Source organism: Mya arenaria, chromosome 13 (assembly GCF_026914265.1).
Source record: "Mya arenaria isolate MELC-2E11 chromosome 13, ASM2691426v1".
Lineage (NCBI taxonomy): Eukaryota > Metazoa > Mollusca > Bivalvia > Myida > Myidae > Mya > Mya arenaria.
The window spans coordinates 43,769,941-43,788,729 of record NC_069134.1 but is presented as its reverse complement, the minus strand read 5'-3'; the positions used below and the strand labels follow the sequence as shown (position 1 = coordinate 43,788,729).

General features: G+C 33.9%; 1 protein-coding gene across 2 annotated transcripts; it reads left to right on the top strand.

Moving 5' to 3' along the window:
- The first annotated feature begins 3,820 nt into the window (after positions 1-3,820).
- LOC128214342 (transmembrane protein 68-like) lies at positions 3,821-18,102 on the top strand. 2 transcript variants are annotated; one of them, XR_008257909.1, is made up of 10 exons: positions 3,821-3,921; positions 4,426-4,522; positions 5,866-6,064; positions 11,451-11,618; positions 12,255-12,353; positions 12,872-12,966; positions 14,695-14,758; positions 15,153-15,251; positions 15,754-15,817; positions 16,229-16,303. XR_008257909.1 is itself a non-coding variant. In XM_052920763.1 (10 exons), exons 2-10 carry the CDS (start codon positions 4,442-4,444, stop codon positions 16,328-16,330), a joined length of 948 nt encoding a protein of 315 aa, XP_052776723.1. In that variant the 5' UTR covers positions 3,823-3,921; positions 4,426-4,441; the 3' UTR covers positions 16,331-18,102. The 2 variants fall into 2 exon arrangements, 1 of the variants encoding a protein (XP_052776723.1); XM_052920763.1 differs by having other exon boundaries at positions 3,823-3,921; positions 15,176-15,251; positions 16,229-18,102.
- The last annotated feature ends 687 nt before the right edge of the window (positions 18,103-18,789 follow it).

Genomic DNA, 18,789 nt, shown 5'->3' with positions numbered 1-18,789 from the left:
CATTGAAGACCACGTTCTTTGGCTTACACCAGTCAGTACTGAGCAGTCAAAATTTCCTTGTACAACCCTCTTATGCAGAGCAACAGGGAACTTAGCTTCCGGAACCAAATTTCAGTATCTTTCCATAACACTTATCTATCAGGGCAGTTTTAAATGGATCAGGTATACCGGTAGTTCAAGTACATTTATAACCTTTGTGGCCCATTTGGTAATTAACAAATAGATAAGTTGGACTATGAAGATGATTTAACAGCCGTAGCGACTCTGATTTGTCCATCGTTTTTTTTCTTTAAAAAATGACAACAATCAGCAACAACTATGAAATCTATTGCATATATCACAGCGATTTTATTTTACCAAAATAAAACATACAAATCACAAATGAAACATAATTACAACTCATCACTGTACTATGCATACTTTACAATTACAATGCATACCAAACAAACTAAATGTTAACGCAATATATGTATTTGAAATGCCTTAATTTGAACAGATTAACTCACGTTTCTTTTGAAATACCTGAATATTTTTTCAAACACAAAATGAATTTTTAATACTAAGATAAGATTTTTTTTTATAAAACTCCATAAAAGATGAAAAATCTCAAGAAAATCTTTATGACCTTACATGAACCTTATATTTCTAAAACCAATGAAAAAATGTTAAATGTTTTAAATGTTAAAAAAATAAAATTATTCCAGAAATCATTTCAATAATTACCCAAGATCCTTCCCACATCTCTCAGAAGTTTAGTATCCAATATTCTACTCTTAAATGAAATGAAGTAAGGTTGTTTTGACAAATGTCTTGAGCATGTACAAAAAATTGTTCATAAATATCAAATGTTTTGCTTTCAATAATACTTACAAAATATCCATTGTCCATTGAAAACATTCGTCTTCTTACAGTTTAAAATAAAACTATTTACAAAATTTAATGGATTCAATTTTACATTCAAATTCGCATATACAAACAATAAAACTTGTTTAATTAAGTGACAAACAACAGTTTAAAAATGACAATAAGCAGTGCACTGTGCTTCACCAACCAAGCTATCTGAGCCTTGGTAACATATTTAAACATTTTAAACAATTCAGACTCATAATGATATCATTCTGGTTTTTAATGGCACATCCATTTTAATAAAACCATATATCATCGACGAAAACATTTTTGGGAATTTGAACTGCTACAAACAATGTTGTAGCAACGTTAAAATGGACGTGTTGATTACACAGAGCACTGAAAAAATACTGTTGGTCAAACTTTAGAATTATCCTCTGCTGCATTTAAGTTTGTATTGTCTTCTGTCAGATTCATCTGTTTTGCAGGATTGAAAGCCTTTTCATACACCTTGGATTTGTACTTCTCAAGCTGAATAATAAAGAAATGTATTACATCCTTAAAGCACAAATATAAGTTAATTACATGACTAACACAAGTCATGTCGTTCTTAATCTTTAATTTTGACTTGAACAATAGAATATTCCTTTTCACTTAAAACAAATGAGAAATCGTTATTGTCTGAACAATTGTTAAGCAATAGATCTAAGATTTCCATAGTTGGGTCTTTGTTTTAAATAAATATATTTTTTTATCTTTAAAGCTGCACTCTCACAGACTGAACAACTTTTTAATTTTTTGTCTTGGACCAGGCCAATTTATGCGAAAATGCATGTAAACCAGTCATATATAAGACTGGTGACAAAAAATTAGATCGCAGCTTTTTTATATATAAGTTCAAAAAATGATGTTTTATGCATTTTTCTGAAACTGTTAATAATACTTTTAGCCATAAAACATTAATTTTCGAATGGAAATATGTATGAGAATCTGCGATCTTTTGTCACAAGTTTTTTAACAGAACAGAACAGAACAGACAGTTTATTCGAAGTCTTCGTAATACATACAGTTATACATATAAACATGTCACATATCTAAACTTACAAACATAATATAATAAAATAAAATATAAGCAAAAATATTATGTAAATTGAATACCAAATAATTATTATGTTAACTTTGGCAGTGGTTTGCAAATATTTATGCAAAAACCAAGACATAAAATTAAAAAAGTTGTAAAAACGGTAAATCTGTGAGAGTGCAGCTTTAAACATTTTAAAATAGAATTTATCATTATCTATCATAATATTGATAATTTAAATTATGTGAGTGACATCAACACAATTCCATCCTTAATTTTCATAAATTCATTTTAACTTAAAAAACATATCAAAAAACTTACTAATTTCCCATCCACTGTCAGTTTTTGATACATCTCTGGGTTGGCAAGCTGCAAAGAAATTTAGCAGCCATTGAAATATAGTTATGACACTGCATACCTGTACCATTGTAAAAGTAGTTTAAGATGACAATTTAGTATAAATACTTATAAAGCTTGGACAGCTTGATTTTAAATTGAACACAAACTTGAAAGCAATATAATTTGCCATTTTCAAAAAAGCTATAATTAAACCAAGAACAGGCTTCAAGCAATTGTAAATATTTTCTGATGAACCCAACAGCTAAGGATCTTTTCGGATCGGGAATCATCGCATTTTAATATAAATTGAAAATTGTTAATCATGTTAAAATTGTTTATCAAATTATTGTTTGTTTGTGTAAGCAGGCCACGAAAAACTTTAATCAACATGTTGAAAGTGTTAATATATGATATGTTAAAGGTATTGTAGTCATTAGCGTTTCAATTTAATGTTAAAATGTGTTTTGATTGGATTAAATTTTTCCTGCATTATTGTGACCTCATGTGATAAACTGTTTCATATTTTTTTATAAATTCTGCAAAGAAATAATGCACTATAGGTGTAAAACTGTAAATATAAGTAATGAATTACACAAGTGATGTCATTATCAGGGATATGAAAGCAGTTGGGCTGGTTAAATCATGCATGGAGTCCTTGTGACACAACACACTTCAACCAAGCCAACTGCGTCTATACCCCGATAATGACATACCTTAAATGGCACTCTTAAGTCACATCTGTCTTTAACCTTGTGATCATACCTTTAATCGAGGCAACACAAAACGCTGGTGAAAGAAATCTGTGTGGAATGCCCACCACACGAACACTGGCCAGTAAATGTACAGGGCAAACTGAAAATGTGAATTTACAACCGTAAATCATAGAACAATTATTTCAAACACAGCAACGAAAAGTGAGATCATTTGTTTTGTTCTTGTTCTTGGCTATTACCCCAGTGTAAGGCATATAATCGAATACAATGTAGGTTTTTAGATGGGGTTTTAAAAAGGGCAGCTTGCTGCAGAAAAGGGACAGAGCGCTAAAGGCAAAAATGGCACATTGCAACAGGCTGTAAAGAATTTGACATTATGAATTTTCCCGATTCTTTATCTAGGAACTGTGTTAAGTTAATAGAAGAAAATAAGGTTTCAACTACCAGATACATCCCAATATGTATAGATTGTATGTATATATTATCTTATCATTTAAGTTTTAATCAAAACAAAAGAAATATTGCTACCACAAAAAGACAGGTTGCAATAACCCTTCAATAACTCTTTAGCTCAAACCCTATACTATATAATGAAACGTTATCTAACACTCAGGAACGTACAAGGTACAAAACAAATGGGTACGAAACATTATTATGTAATTTAATATTTTTTTCATTTGAAACGAATCTCGTCTAACTCATTGAGCGAATGGAAAAGTAAATGGAAGATTTAATTTTACTTTAGCAACTTCTCTTTTCCACGGTATCGCCATTATTTGAGATTATTTTTTTAGCTGCTCAATGTCAATAAATTACATCAGTGACGAGTAAATACAATAACACAAGAGTTACGGGGACTGGATGCTCTTCACTGCTGGACAGTTGAAAAATCGAACAAAACGTTTTTGTCATGTTCATCAAGTTCTAATTGAAAAAGTGGTCGTAAGTTGCAGAGTACTTTTTTATTCGATGATGTTGATGTTTTCGCTTTCGTAAACCTTTTATTATCAGATTTATTGCCATCTTTACGTTAAAGGCTACACACTACTATTAGTTTTAGTAATAGTGTAAAATTATATTCAATTTTCACATGTTTTACATCTTTCCATTCCAAACACACATATACATATATCTATGTCAACTTAGATAGCTTTTTCAATTGTTTAAGGGCCTTGCTCATGGTTTGTAAAATGCACTTTAAAGTTAACGCTATTCAGCCAAAGATTGTGGCATGGTATTCACAAATCTGGTGTGCCATTATGGCCAGAGGGCACACAGGCACCATTTTTTTAACTTTTTTATAACATCCAGAAATAAAGACACTGCGTTTTGTACGTTTCTATTGAATACAATACGTACATGGAGTTCACTGTGTACATTTTTAATAACATACGCAATAAAGAATTATAATAGATCATGCACAATAACAAAACATTTATTATCCAGGGAGCGCATTGACACGATGGTCTGGTCATGGACTTCAAGCACACTTGCCTTTCTGTGGATACAGATAGAGAGTCTTGATATCGAGTACTGGAAATGGGTAAATCTTCTGTGTGTATATATACATCTATTGCCACGAAAGTAAGACAATAGAATTCAGGGTTTTCTTGGATTTTATAAGTATCGCATCTATTACTTTAAAGGGACTGTACACCAGATTGGCACCAAAAAAAGTTTTTTTATGTAACGAATCTCAGGACAATTATTTAGTAGAATATGTTACGCTTTGATATCATAATTGTAAAAATAAGTACCAAAATGTAAAAAAAATTGTGTCGGAGACCGTGTTCGAACCCGTGTCCCCAAAATTGCAGTCCAGCATCGTATCCACTGAGCTACGACGGCTTACTCAAATCAGGTGACATAATTAAGCTATACACATAACTTGGTATTATCAAGTGATAACACCGACTAGCCAATCACGCATAAGGAATTAATTCTACTAGGTAGACATACAGGTAATCTTTTTTAATGGAAAAATACGAAATAACTGCTAAACTTAAATAAATTGTATACTATGTGGTACTTCAATTAGTAAGTTTCAATGTATTAAACACATTAATACCAAGTTTATGACAGTTTTCGACAAGTTTCTTTTTTTCTTGCAAATTGATCATCTGGTGCACAGTTGCTTTAATACTCACAATCAATTGTTTCCTCTTCAATAGTATTGTTTAGAAACTGGGCTGCTAAAATATGGCAAAGAAACATATTGTATTTTTTTTTACTCTTATGTTTATTTGCATTTTTAACTTACTATAAAATAACATATATTAAGAAAATTTTTTTTCAAATGTATTCAATTGCTGATGGGTGTTCACATTCATGAAAATGCCCTGTATTGTTCATGTGATAGAATTATGACGTCATTTCTGGAATGGAAATTTGTGGGAACTCCAAGTGCAGATTTGTTGATTAATTAAAAGCAGTGTGTGAAAAGAATCACTGGAGACATATTATATGTCACAATATATTGCTAATCTTGTTAAAGATAAATTATTTACTGTCACTCAGCACAACACATTATATTTCAAACTTAATTTCTTCTAACTTTGAGAATTTTATAATGTATTTTTGCATAGAAAGGGAAAAAAATCCCTGAAAAACAGTATTGCGCTGTACTGGTATGATGAAAATTGTATTACAAGTTTGTTTGCTAGCCAGTATTTTGGAATATATCAGTGTACAGGTATATTTTTGCACCCCTAAAGATTATATAAATAGTATATATAGGTGTTGATCCTATTGAAATTGAACAATGTTTTTTAATTAGAGAAATTATGCTTTAAAGATATCAGAAAAAACTAGTATCACAATTGTATCTCAATGTTATAGAACTTCATTGCTGATGGTGCTACATGATAAATAAATGTGTATTTTTAGGTTGGCTGGTTGATATACCCCGTGATTCTGTCATTCCTCTTGCCCCTGATTATACCCATATTCCTGTACTGCTGTGCAATATTCCTGCATGTGTACCAGTACCGGCAACGACTACATGAAGCCTATGTCCACGACTTCTGGGATGGGGCGAAGAAAACTGTGGCTGTGTTTTGGGAGGCGCAGGGAAGAATTTGGCATGGTTTGTTTTGTATTGATACTTTAATAGCTCGTGTGATGTTAAATTGAAAGTTTGCAATGTTATAAAATGTGTATGCTATACAAGTATACAAATTAAACATCTTAAAACTAGAACATGTGAAACTTAAGTGCTTTTTACCGTATGTGATAAATTGATTTTAAGAATAAGTCTCTGCAGTAACAATGGATTGAGTGCAAGATAGGCGAAACATCGTTTTTGTAACCGTTTTTTAGCTCTACTGGCCAGAGCTGACCCAATGGTAATGTGTACGTAGTCAGTGGGTCCGCGCGTCTGTAAACAATTTCTTGTTAACGCGATACAGTCTTCAGTTTTGATTGTATCTCGATGAAACTTGTACAGTATTTAGCTATCAATTAGAGCTTGTTTCCTTTCGAAAACCAGCCATATCTGCCTATGCATGCCTAGATTATTCAGGTCTAGGACTAAGGGAGAGAATTTGCTTTTTGTACAGCAGTTGATTTTGTGAATTACTCTGCCTTGTTCTTGTTGAAAGCCCAAAGGCCATTTTTTAGCTTTAAGTTCTGTAGTTTGCACATTCATCTTAACAAAATTGATTGTGAATGTTTGTTCAAGTTATGCACCTGGGGTCATTACTGGCCACGCCCAGGGTTCACAGGTTTGGTAAACTTAAATTGGGAAAGGTTTGAAAATCTTTTTGTGTGTTTTTGCATCCATCTCAGCACAATTGCTTGTGAATTTTGTTCAAATTGATCAAAGTTGTCCTAGGATGCCCTTGACTTTTACCTTTTGACCAACTTTTTAGCTCACCTGTCACATAGTGACAAGGTGAGCTTTTGTGATCACAATTTGTCTGTCGTCCGTCGTTCGTCCGTAAACTTTTACTTTAAGCGACATCTCCTCATAAACCGCTTAGCCAATTTCATCCAAACTTCACAGGAATGTTCCTTGGGTGGTCCCCTTTGAAAATTGTTCAAAGAATTGAATTCCATGCAGAACTCTGGTTGCCATGGCAACGGAAAGGAAAAACTTTAAAAATCTTCTTCTCCAAAACCACAAGGCCTAGAGCCTTAATATTTGGTATGTGGCAGATTTCACGTTTTGGTGACCAAAAAGTTCCCGGCGAATATTGATTTTTAAAATTTATTGCAGATTTGTAATTTCAACATAATCTTTTACAGCAATTTCTTATCTATCATATTTTAGAACATTTGCAATGATTTATTCATGCATTTTTATAAAAAAAAGAATTTTGTATCACCATACCATTTGTGCTAGTGTTACAATATTGCCGGTAAAAACTTGTTTTTTTTTTAATATTTTGATCCAAAGAAGTATTTTGTCTTGCACTAAATGGTTCATTTATCTATAAAACAGATTGTACAGACAAAAAATAAAGATTGTTTCGTTTTTCTCAAATAAATTTATTGAAACAAACCCTAATTGGACAACAAGACAGAAAAAGTTTTCTGCAAACATAGGTTTTCTTTTTATATCAGATCAGATAAGCTATAAACATAAATGTTTTGTTGTGGTAATATAAATGTCTCTAGTATGGTGCAATTATCATTACCTTTGATATTAAACATATATATTATAAATTGCTAATTGTGAGTATGTGCTAGTGTTACCACAAAACAGAATGAGTAACATTAGCAGTATGTCACATTAGCAGTTGGACAAAATGTTTCACAACAAATTAAAATACAGACCTACCACAGACTGTTTGAGCTTGATACAGTATAAAACAAACTATATAAATGATTGATAAACACGGTCAATTGATAATCACAAAAATTCTTAATTCTGTCCAATAAATAACGATATCAAACACAAAAGCGGTATGAATTCAATATAAACTACGTACCTAATGAATGAATACTTACAAATGATAGTTTACAGACGACATTGTTATGTTTGAATAATTGACTCTGGGAAAGTCATCAAATTTCAACGATTTTCTTGCTTTATTAAGCGCTTGTCTTAATGCTAGCGTGACATAATGTTAACGTTACATCGAAGGACAGAATGAGCCAAACGTGGATTAAGTTTTTATTCACCACTATTTTTATCATTTCAATGTCAACTGTGAACCAGTCCAATATAAAAGTAATCGCTACCCGGATGTTAACCCTCAGTCGGTGTAAATTATTCACGAATAGAAAAGGTGCTATCGTCATGCTAAAATGGGACAGAATCGATTTTGAGTAACATTAACACATTTTTAGACCTAAAAAACTTTATGATCGGGAATGACCAATTTCTTGTTACATGCAATACTGTTTTTATCCGACACGTAGTCTTTGTTTTCAGTGATTTAATAAAGGTGTGTTTAGGCTTAAAACAGTTAGCAGTGGATCATGTCTGCTAATGTTACACAACAATTCGAGGACAGATTACCGTAACGTTATCACCATGCGCAATTACCGAAAATTTAAGTATATTACGAACGAAATGCAATCATTTTAGATATATTATTGTTTTAATTAACATTTCTTGCAAACATTATTCAACAGACAAGAATAAAATACTTACCAGATGTTACTGAAAAGCATCCTCAAAAAAGTGGTATATTGGTACCGGGAAGATTTTCTGTCTTTTTTGTCCTAAATATCAGCATATTTTTACATTTTTTTACCTTATTTAACACAATATTTTCATTATTTTAATACAAATCACTTCTATTAGGTGTTCTTATTGGGTTGGGAAAGGCAATTGCTGTATATATGACGTTGACATGCAATAACAATAAATGAAAGCAAATGGGCCAAATAATTGCCTTTTTTGTGAAATCTGCCATATAGCATCATCTAGTGGTCCTCTACCAAAATTGTTAAAACTATCCCCCTGGGGTCAAAAATGGCCCCGCCCCGGGGGTCACTTGTTTTACATAGACTTATATAGGGAAAAATTTAAAAATCTTCTTCTCAAAAACCACAAGGCCTAGAACCTTGAAAATTGGTATGTGTCATCATGTAGTGGTCCTCTACAAAATTTGTTCAAATTATTCTTCTGGGGTCAAAAATGGCCCCGGCCCAGGGGTCACTAGTTTTATTACATAGTGTTATATAGTAAATCTTTAAAAATCTTCTTCTCTGAAACTGTAAGGCCCAGGGCTTAGATATTTGGTATACATCATCATCTAGTGGACCTCTACCAGATTTGTTCAAATTATTGCCACAGGGTCAAAATTGTACCCGCCTAGGGGGTCCTTGTTTTTACGTAGTGTTATATAGTAAATCTTTAAAAATATTCTTCTCCAGAACCGTAAGGCCAGGAGCTTAGATATTTGGTATACAACATCATCTTGTGGACCTCTATCAAAGTTGTTCAAATTATTGCCACAGGGTCAAAATTGGCCCCGCCCTGAAAGTTATTTGTTTTTATATAGTCTTATATAATAAAACTTTAGAAATCCTCTTCTCCAAAATATAAGACCTAGAGCTTTCATATTTGGTATATAGTGTTACCTAGTGGACCTACACCAAAGGTATTCAAATTATTGTCCCGGGGTCAAATTGGCCTTGCTCAGGGGTCATTTGTTTTTACATTGTCTTGTCACTTAAACATCTTTTCCTCTGAAAGTAAAGGTCAGAATGACTCCATACTTGATATGTAGCATCCTTACATGGTCCTCTCTCAACTTTGTTCAAATGGTTTTGTTTGGCCACTTTTAGGGGTCACCAGAGCAAAAAATAGAAAAACCTTTAAACAACTTGATCTTAATAACTGCTTGATGGATCTTCAAGTCTGAAGCATCCTAGCATGGGCCTCTGTCAGGTCTTTTCAAATAATTTTGTTTGTCCCCTTTTAAGGGCCACCAGAGCTAAAATTAGTTAAAAAAAAACTTAACATTTTCTTCGCATGAACCCTTGATAGATCTTCAGCAAATTTGGTTTGAAGTGTCCTTGCATGGACCTCTCTTAAATTTGTTTACATAATTTTATTTGGCCCGGTTGCCATGGCAACCTAAACGAAAATGTCAACAATTGGTTATAATCATCTTCTTCTCCTAAACCGCTTTGACAATTTTGATGAAACATCATAGGAATGATCCTTGGTTGGTGTTTTTTCAAAATTGTTCAAAGAAATTAATTCCATGTAGAACTCTGGTTGACATGGCAACCTAAAGGAAAAGTGTCAACAATTGGTTACAATCATCTTCTCCTAAACCGCTTGGACAATTTTGATGAAACTTCATAGGAATGATCCTTGGTTGGTGCTTTTTCAAAATTGTTCAAAAAAATTAATTCCATGCAGAACTCTGGTTGCCATGGCAACCTGAAGGAAAATATAGGCTGTCGTGTCCGCGCTGTGACTTACTCTTATATGGACAGATTTTAAAATGACTTGCCATATGTTTTCGACATACCAAGACAACGTGTTGTGTGCAAGACCCATGTCCCTACCTCTAAGGTGAAAGATACACTAAGTGTTTATTCACAATGGAATGCTGAATATGAGGACATAAAGAGTGTTGGCTGTCATTTAGTATGATTGTGTTTTTTTTCAATGCTCAGAGGCAATTTAATATAACTTGCAATATGTATTTGACACATAAAGGCAAGATCAACTTTATATGTACTTGTTCATAGATCAATGTCACAGTGGGGGGCATTTGTCACATACTTTGACAGCTCTTGTTCAATATTCTTCAAGAAACAAGCTATATTAATAACAAAGGTTAAACTCTTTTACTCAGGTGAGCGATTTAGGGCCATCATGGCCCTCTTGTTTAAATTTTGAAAACTACAGAAATTTTTACCATGAGTACAGTTTTGAAAGCATTTTTTTTGTCAGATGACCTTTACTTGGCACATATTAAAATAGTTCATGCAACTAATCTGCTTACAATTCTTTCTGGGCTCAGATGTTGAACATGCAACGTTTTCAGGTAACCCATACACAAAATGTGAACTATATGTCTGTTGCCTTTTACCCATACATACATGCTCTGGATAACCACAAGAGCCATGCCAGTAGAGCATAGGCCCTTTTGGGCCTCTTGTTTATATTACTATAGGTGATACAAATTTTCATACATCATAAATTGAGTCAGAACATTGGGGAAGGACTGGCTTTTGTGACATCAAATACTAGTATGCGGTATAATTAGGTCTTATTATGCAAAACTTATTCTGAGAAGTATAATTGAATAAATATAGGTAATGTTCTCACTACTTAGCATTCAAACATTTGTTCGAACAGGGTTTACTTGAATCTGGAAAGAATCAAGTCCAATAGGCAAATTTCAGCAAAAAGAACATGTCCATTCCTTTTTGTTTACCAGTAAATGCCATTTTGTTTTAATCTTGAGAGTTCCACTGTAAGTAAGAGTCAAGGGACTGTTAAATAGTGAGAAGCCTGTCAGCATGAAAAATATTTTTGAAGTGTGTGTCAACTTCAGGCTACGAGGCAGTTGGATTGGAGCGTATTCCAGATGAAGGTCCGGCCATGATCATATACTACCATGGAGCCCTGCCGATAGACTTCTACTATGTGATGGCCAAATGCCTCCTACAGAAACAGAGACAGATACACGCCATTGGGGATAACTTTCTCTTCAGTATTCCAGGTTGGCTTTGGTTTTAACGTGCTTAAAGCATCTTTCAGAGCATAGATTTATTAAATCATTCAGTTTGTAAGTGATTTTTGCAGTTTTGTTGACATTGTTTACACATCAAAATAAAAATGTGTCATGATGGGCATATGACTTAAATGTTGACAAATAGATACATGAACTAAAAAATATTACATTTACCTTTAACTCTATTTTAATAGTTATTGCCCTTTGACTGATTTTAAACTTATGTTCTTCTGAGACTACTTTTCTCCATTACTCCATATGTTTTTGAGGTATTGTCTTCAAACATCATACACATATTGATTATGTAGAAAAGTACTGTGCAAGTAATTTTACTCCTTTGATTATTTTTATACTTATTTTTGTTAATTCTCTCCATAGCTTATAACCATAACGTTTAGATTCTTTGCAATTTGACATCCACTTTCTTTATGTTTCTGAGTTACATGCCCATTTCACCACCTCTGGTTTCCGACTGATGATGGAAGTATTCTGTGTCAGTCCAGGGACCATTTATACAAGTGCAGACATCTTTAAGGATGTACATATCCTTGACATAGCTCCACTTTCTTAATGTTTTCTAGGTTACATGGACAATGTTAGTAAAACTTTAATACAACCTTTCAGGGTTTCGACTGATGATGGAGGTTTTCTGTATCAGCCCAGGGACCATACACACGTGTGCAGACATTCTCAAGGACGGACATATCCTAGGCATTGCTCCAGGTCAAAAACGCACTGTTATGTCACATACTAATTCACACACTAATATGCATATGTGTGCCATTATCCATAATATTTAAAAAAAAAATTGTATATCAGGTTCTGTTAGCTCAATTGCTTTTTTGATTTTTTTGAAACAAAACCTGAACAAAACTATTTTTATCAATTGACTTAACACTGAGACATGCTTATTCAAATGTTAATAACTTGATTTTCTTTTAATCAATGAAAACAAGTTTTAAGTTGCATTTAGCAACATGACAAATGATAGTCTCTGTCTTTTTTTCTTGCTGCATTTATTAATCTTTGCATTTAGGTAATTAAGTGTTTGGTAAGCAATCACTCATCGATGGTACTTTTATGTGCTATGCAATCACGGTGTTTACACATAAGAATTGTTATTATCTTTTAAGTATGGTATATGTTTTTTCATAAATCTAATTGAATATATATTGGATTCACAAACAAGTCAGGTAAAACAAATCAAATTTATAGATGAAACATATATGTTTATCTTTCAGGAGGGGTGAGAGAGGCTTTGTTCGGAGACGAGTATTACAAGGTGCTATGGGGGAACAGATATGGATTTGCCAAAGTAGCTCTAAATACTAAAGTGGTATGTATGAAGCCATAAGTAATGAATTATGTCTCCCCCTCTCTGGGGGAGACATATTGTTTTTGCCCTGTCCGTCAGTCCCGTAGTCCGTCAGTCCGTCCGTACGTCACACTTCGTTTCCGATCGATAACTGGAAAACCGCATGACCTAGGATCACCAAACTTGGTAGGGAGGTTGGTCGTGAGGTGTAGAGGATCCCTATTGTTTTTGGGGTCACTAGGTCAAAGGTCAAGGTCGCGGCGACCCCCAATATAAAAAACATTTCTGCTCAAAATCTTGAGAACGGTTTGACCTAGGTTCACCAAACTTGGTAGGGAGGTTGGTCATGAGGTGTAGAAGATCCCTATTGTTTTTGGGGTCACTAGGTCAAAGGTCAAGGTCGCGGCGACCCCCAATGTAAAAAACATTTCCGCTCAATATCTTGACAATGGTTTGACCTAGGTTCACCAAACTTGGTAGGGAGGTTGGTCATGAGGTGTAGAAGATCCCTATTGTTTTTGGGGTCACTAGGTCAAAGGTCAAGGTCGCGGCGACCCCCAATGTAAAAAACATTTCCGCTCAATATCTTGAGAATGGTTTGACCTAGGTTCACCAAACTTGGTAGGGAGGTTGGTCGTGAGGTGTAGAGGATCCCTATTGTTTTTGGGGTCACTAGGTCAAAGGTCAAGGTCGCGGCGACCCCCAATATAAAAAACATTTCTGCTCAAAATCTTGAGAACGGTTTGACCTAGGTTCACCAAACTTGGTAGGGAGGTTGGTCATGAGGTGTAGAAGATCCCTATTGTTTTTGGGGTCACTAGGTCAAAGGTCAAGGTCGCGGCGACCCCCAATGTAAAAAACATTTCCGCTCAATATCTTGAGAATGGTTTGACCTAGGTTCACCAAACTTGGTAGGGAGGTTGATCATGAGGTTTAGAAAACTCCTATATTTTGGGGGTCACAAGGTCAAAGGTCAACGTCGCTGTGACCTCTAATGTAAAAAAATATTTCCGTGCAATATCAGGAGAATGCTTTGATCTAGGTTCACCAAACTTTGAAGTGAGGTTGGTCATGATGTCTAGTTGATTTTGCGATCAGTTGGTCAAAGGTCAAGGTCACTGACCTTGAGTTGAAGAACCGGTTTCTGCTCAATAACTCAAGAACGTTTACACCCAGGAACTTCATACTTGGTATGCCAGTTAGTCATGACTAGTTGATGGCCCTTATTGATTTTGGGATCCATCATTGATTATTTCTCACCTACGACCACACAATGGGGGAGACATGCGCTTTTTCAAAAAAGCAATCTCTAGTTTGTTTTGGATCCACAGTGGGTGAGCATCTTTAGAAATCATAGAAAAAAAAGAGATGGTAGAGTAGGAGGGAGAAATATTAAAAATTGTTCTAACATATATCTATATCTTATCCAATCATTTGTTTTTGAAGGGAAAAAAGCTTAAAAACAAAGATCTTGAACCAAGGCCATAACTAAATCATAGTATCAGATATTCAAATGAAACTAAGTATGCAGTAAATCATACACATTCTTGTTGACTTATTTCCCTTGTTTGATTAAAAACAACAAAGGGGAAGACGATGACCTCAGATCCTACTGGCAGAGCACATGGCATATTGGAGACATGATTTTAATCAGATTGTGTTTTTGCTTCTTTTTATTTTACAATTTTTGTAATTGATTAACAAAATGCAAATACTGTATAGATTTGTATGAAATACATTGTTTTTCAGCCAGTCATTCCAATGTTTACCAAAAATATACGAGAAAGTTTCCGCACTCCGGGTTGGGGTAGAAGTAAGTAACTGTTGGTCATAATAAGGATTTGGCTTGTCAGGTTTTCTAAGAATTAAAGTCGTTGTTAGCGGTTTGTCAGAGTTTGTTCCCAAAAGTTTCAACCTTGGCTTCTACTCAGACTTAGTCCACAGGTTCATATTGACAATAGTCACGCCATGGCTTTAATTATTTTTGAGTTAGGTACCCTTATTTGACGGATGAAATTTGGAGTCCATTGGCTTTTTTTGCATTTTTTTGCTTGTACAGAACATAAATTAAATGAGTTTAAATACAGAAACAGTTTACATTCTCAAAAGCTTTAAAGATTACATTTATAATGCTAAGAATATTTACATGTAATAAATTTTGTGACATTTATTTCCATAATGAGATGCAGAATTTTTTTCATTTGCAGACCCATTTTTCCTTTTTGAACAGGTTCTTTACGATGGGTGTATGAGAAATGCCGACTGCCTATAGTTCCTATCTATGGGCTTTTTCCAGTCAAAATGACGTAAGTTTACTTAATGTTCCATCAACTGGAAAATGAAATTGGGCAGAGCAAATAAGCTTCAACTTTTCCATGAAAAAGGCAGTTAATGCCATATGTTGTTAGGAATTTTGTTTATTTTAAGATTTATTATGTTGAAAATAAATAACATTAAATTTACAACTGCATGGCCAAGAATGTTTCAGTACCAAAGTTTGTTAGTTAGCAATGGTTTTGGCGAATAAGATATACTTTTTAATCCCCAGAGGGAGGGCATATTTAAATCACACCATCTGTCCGTCCAGCTGTCCTTCCAGTTTTTCATGTTTGGGCACTGGCAGGCAGTTAGTTTGTCATGCAGGGTCGGATTGCAAATCCATTGAACTGGATGGCGTTCAAGGGGCATTCGTCACTTACTGTGACAGCCCGAGATATAAGTGTGATTTGTTGCCTATTGTGGGTGTAACATTTCATATTATCATAGTACACATCTTCCAATCTATTGCAAAATTGTTTACTATTTCAGCACATATTTTGGACCACCAATTTATCCAGAAGAAGGCATGACTGCTGAAGATTTAGCCCAAAAGGTTGGTCACTTTATCGAATATGTAGTGGTTATTTTCAACCAATTTTATTTTTCTTCTAAGATACATAACTTTGTTTCTAACATTGCTTTATGTTTAGTACAGATCTATATCTTTCTTTCCTTATATGGTGTTGGGGGCTGTGAAGATCTAGAATTCAGTGTTATTATGTGTGCAAATCAGTTCACTGTAGAATATGTAGGAAATCTATTTAGTGATCAAAGTGTATATGCAAGTCACCTCAAGACCTCTATTTCACTCTCCAGGTGCAAAAGGGTATTAAATTATGCACCAGATCATATCAGGAAACATCTTGTGCGCTATCACTGTAGCAGCTTGGTTAAAATTTTGCCCTCAATTTTAAAACCTATCTCTTTGATTTCTCCAACTTTATTTTTCCACTTCTCCCTTCAGGTGCAAGCGGGTATCGAGTCACTGATCAAGGAGCACCAGATTGTGCCAGGTAACATCCTGCGGGCCCTCGGAGAGAGGGTTGTTGGAGATGCCTTCAGTTGAGGTTGTGTCAGTATCCGGCAATGCTTATCAGGTGTGCAGTGAAGTCAATATGAGATCTTCGGTTCTTACGGATATCATTAAAAGAAGAAAACTTTTCTTTTCTCAATGATGTTAGTCTTGTTCTTTGGTTTTCAGTCATATTGATATAGGATTGCTTCTGAGGGATGTTTTTGATATAACGATTTTTCTGTGCAATGTAATATTGGTTTTCAGTGTTGGTTTTGTAGCTTTTGTTGTTTAAAATTTATTTTTAATGGAATTATCAAGCAAGATATTTATTTAACATTAATTTCAAGGGATTAATATATTTTGCCATCTTAAAAACTGATTGTTGATTAATTCTATGAAGTTTATGCAATTTGTCCCAATTCAACATTTACTAAATATGAGCGATTATTCTTATGGAACTGATTTGAATCATTTTGAGATGCAACTAATGTGAATATTATTGTATACAACCACAGCCATGATATATAAAAGAATTTAAAAATGAACAAATCTAGTCTATTTTGCCATTAACCATTAGTACAGATAATGCATTTATGTATAAAATTATCTTAAACATACCAGTAGCTGGTAAATATTGCATACCAGTAGCTGGTAAATATTAAAAACCTGAAGCTGGTTCATATTGCATACCAGTAGCTGGTAAATATTGCATACTAGTAGCTGGTAAATATTGCATACCAGTAGCTGGTAAATATTGCATACCAGTAGCTTGTAAATATTGCTTACCAGTAGCTGGTAAATATTGCATACCAGTAGCTGGTAAATATTGCATACTAGTAGCTGGTAAATATTGCATTCCAGTAGCTGGTAAATATTACATACCAGTAGCTGGTAAATATTGCATACCAGTTGCTGGTAAATATTGCATACCAGTTGCTGGTAAATATTGTATTTAATTGTAACATAGTGGGTCCTGTATTGAGTATTGTATAACACATCCCAGATGCTTTAAATAAAATTTATAGTGCTGTAAAAAGTACACAGCAATAATTTGTCACCTTAGTGCAAGAATTCAATATCTGCTTCTATTTCTATATGCAGTTATTGAGTTTTTGCACGAAGGTGACAAATTGGTTAAAGGAAGGATAATCATGTAAAAGACCAGAGAAGTGTAATGGATAAAAAAAACTTACTATAGAAATACTACAAATGAATATTGTTTCATTTGACTTTTCTTATGTATAATTATTTTCATTGGTAGGAGTCGACAAGCAGTCGATATCATTAATGGCGGTGCTTTGTCAGTAACAAAGACAACTTAAATCATTTTATATGTTACAATTTTATTTGGAGGTTTGCATGAAAATTAATTGTTTGACAGATTTAAACAATTTTCATACAGACCTCCAAATAAAAAATAACCTGCTGTGTATACATTATGTATCATACATGTAATGGTATGAAAATGAGCGAATCTTGGCTTTTGGTTTAAGACATCATAGTATTTAGGTATCAACTTATAATAGTTTCATTTTTGTAAATCATGTGCTAGTATATACTTATAGTTCATTCCTCCGAAAGTCTTTCAGGGTTTAATACGGATCAATATTTGTGTCCATTAATCATGTTATTTGTATATGGTAACTTCTGTTTGTTTTCTATTTATGTGTATCCGAATCCATTGTTTGACATCTTATTTGTTAGCAAAGTTGATTATTAAGAATTTGTTATTTAATGACTTTATTTAATTTTCTTATTAATTTGAAGGATTGAGGTTTTGTTATGAATCCTAATGATAAATATTCATCACTGTTTATGCTCCATAATCAATAGAGATGTTCTCCTGTCTGTCCATCCTTTTGCTATGGACACCTATGACATATTCTGGTCTCACATACATATTGTTTTTCAAACCATTTTAAAATCAGTGTTATGCTCTGTTGATTTCAAGATCAAATTTCACAAACCTCAGAAGATTGAGTTCCGAATAGCAACTTTACCAGTAACACTTATTTATGATTTATCACATATTTATTACCGGTGTGCCCACCTTTGAAAAAGGGCATATCGATTTGCAAATGTTGGTCAGTCAGCGATTTCTTGTCTGCACAATAACAGTTGGATCTAGGACCATGAAACTTAAGTGGTAGGTTGCCCTTGCCCAGTAGATGACCCATATTGGTTTTGTGTTCAGTAGGTCATGGTTATCTTATACTTTGCCTGCACAATAACTTTGGAATTGTTTGGCCAAGGACCATGAAACTTTACTGGTAAGTTACTCTTGACCAGTGTATAACCATATTTGTTAAAGGTCGGTAGGTCAAAGTCACAGTCAACATTCTTCTTCATTCAAAATTTTGTCCGCAGTTCAAAGGTGGAAATGTTTTGTCTTCACTTTCCAGAAATCTTGTTGTATTTTTTTTTAATCTGTATTCAATATTTCCCATGTTTCTGACAAAGCTTCACTCAGGGGGCATAGCGTTTAATGAATGTCACGTGTCTTTTTATGC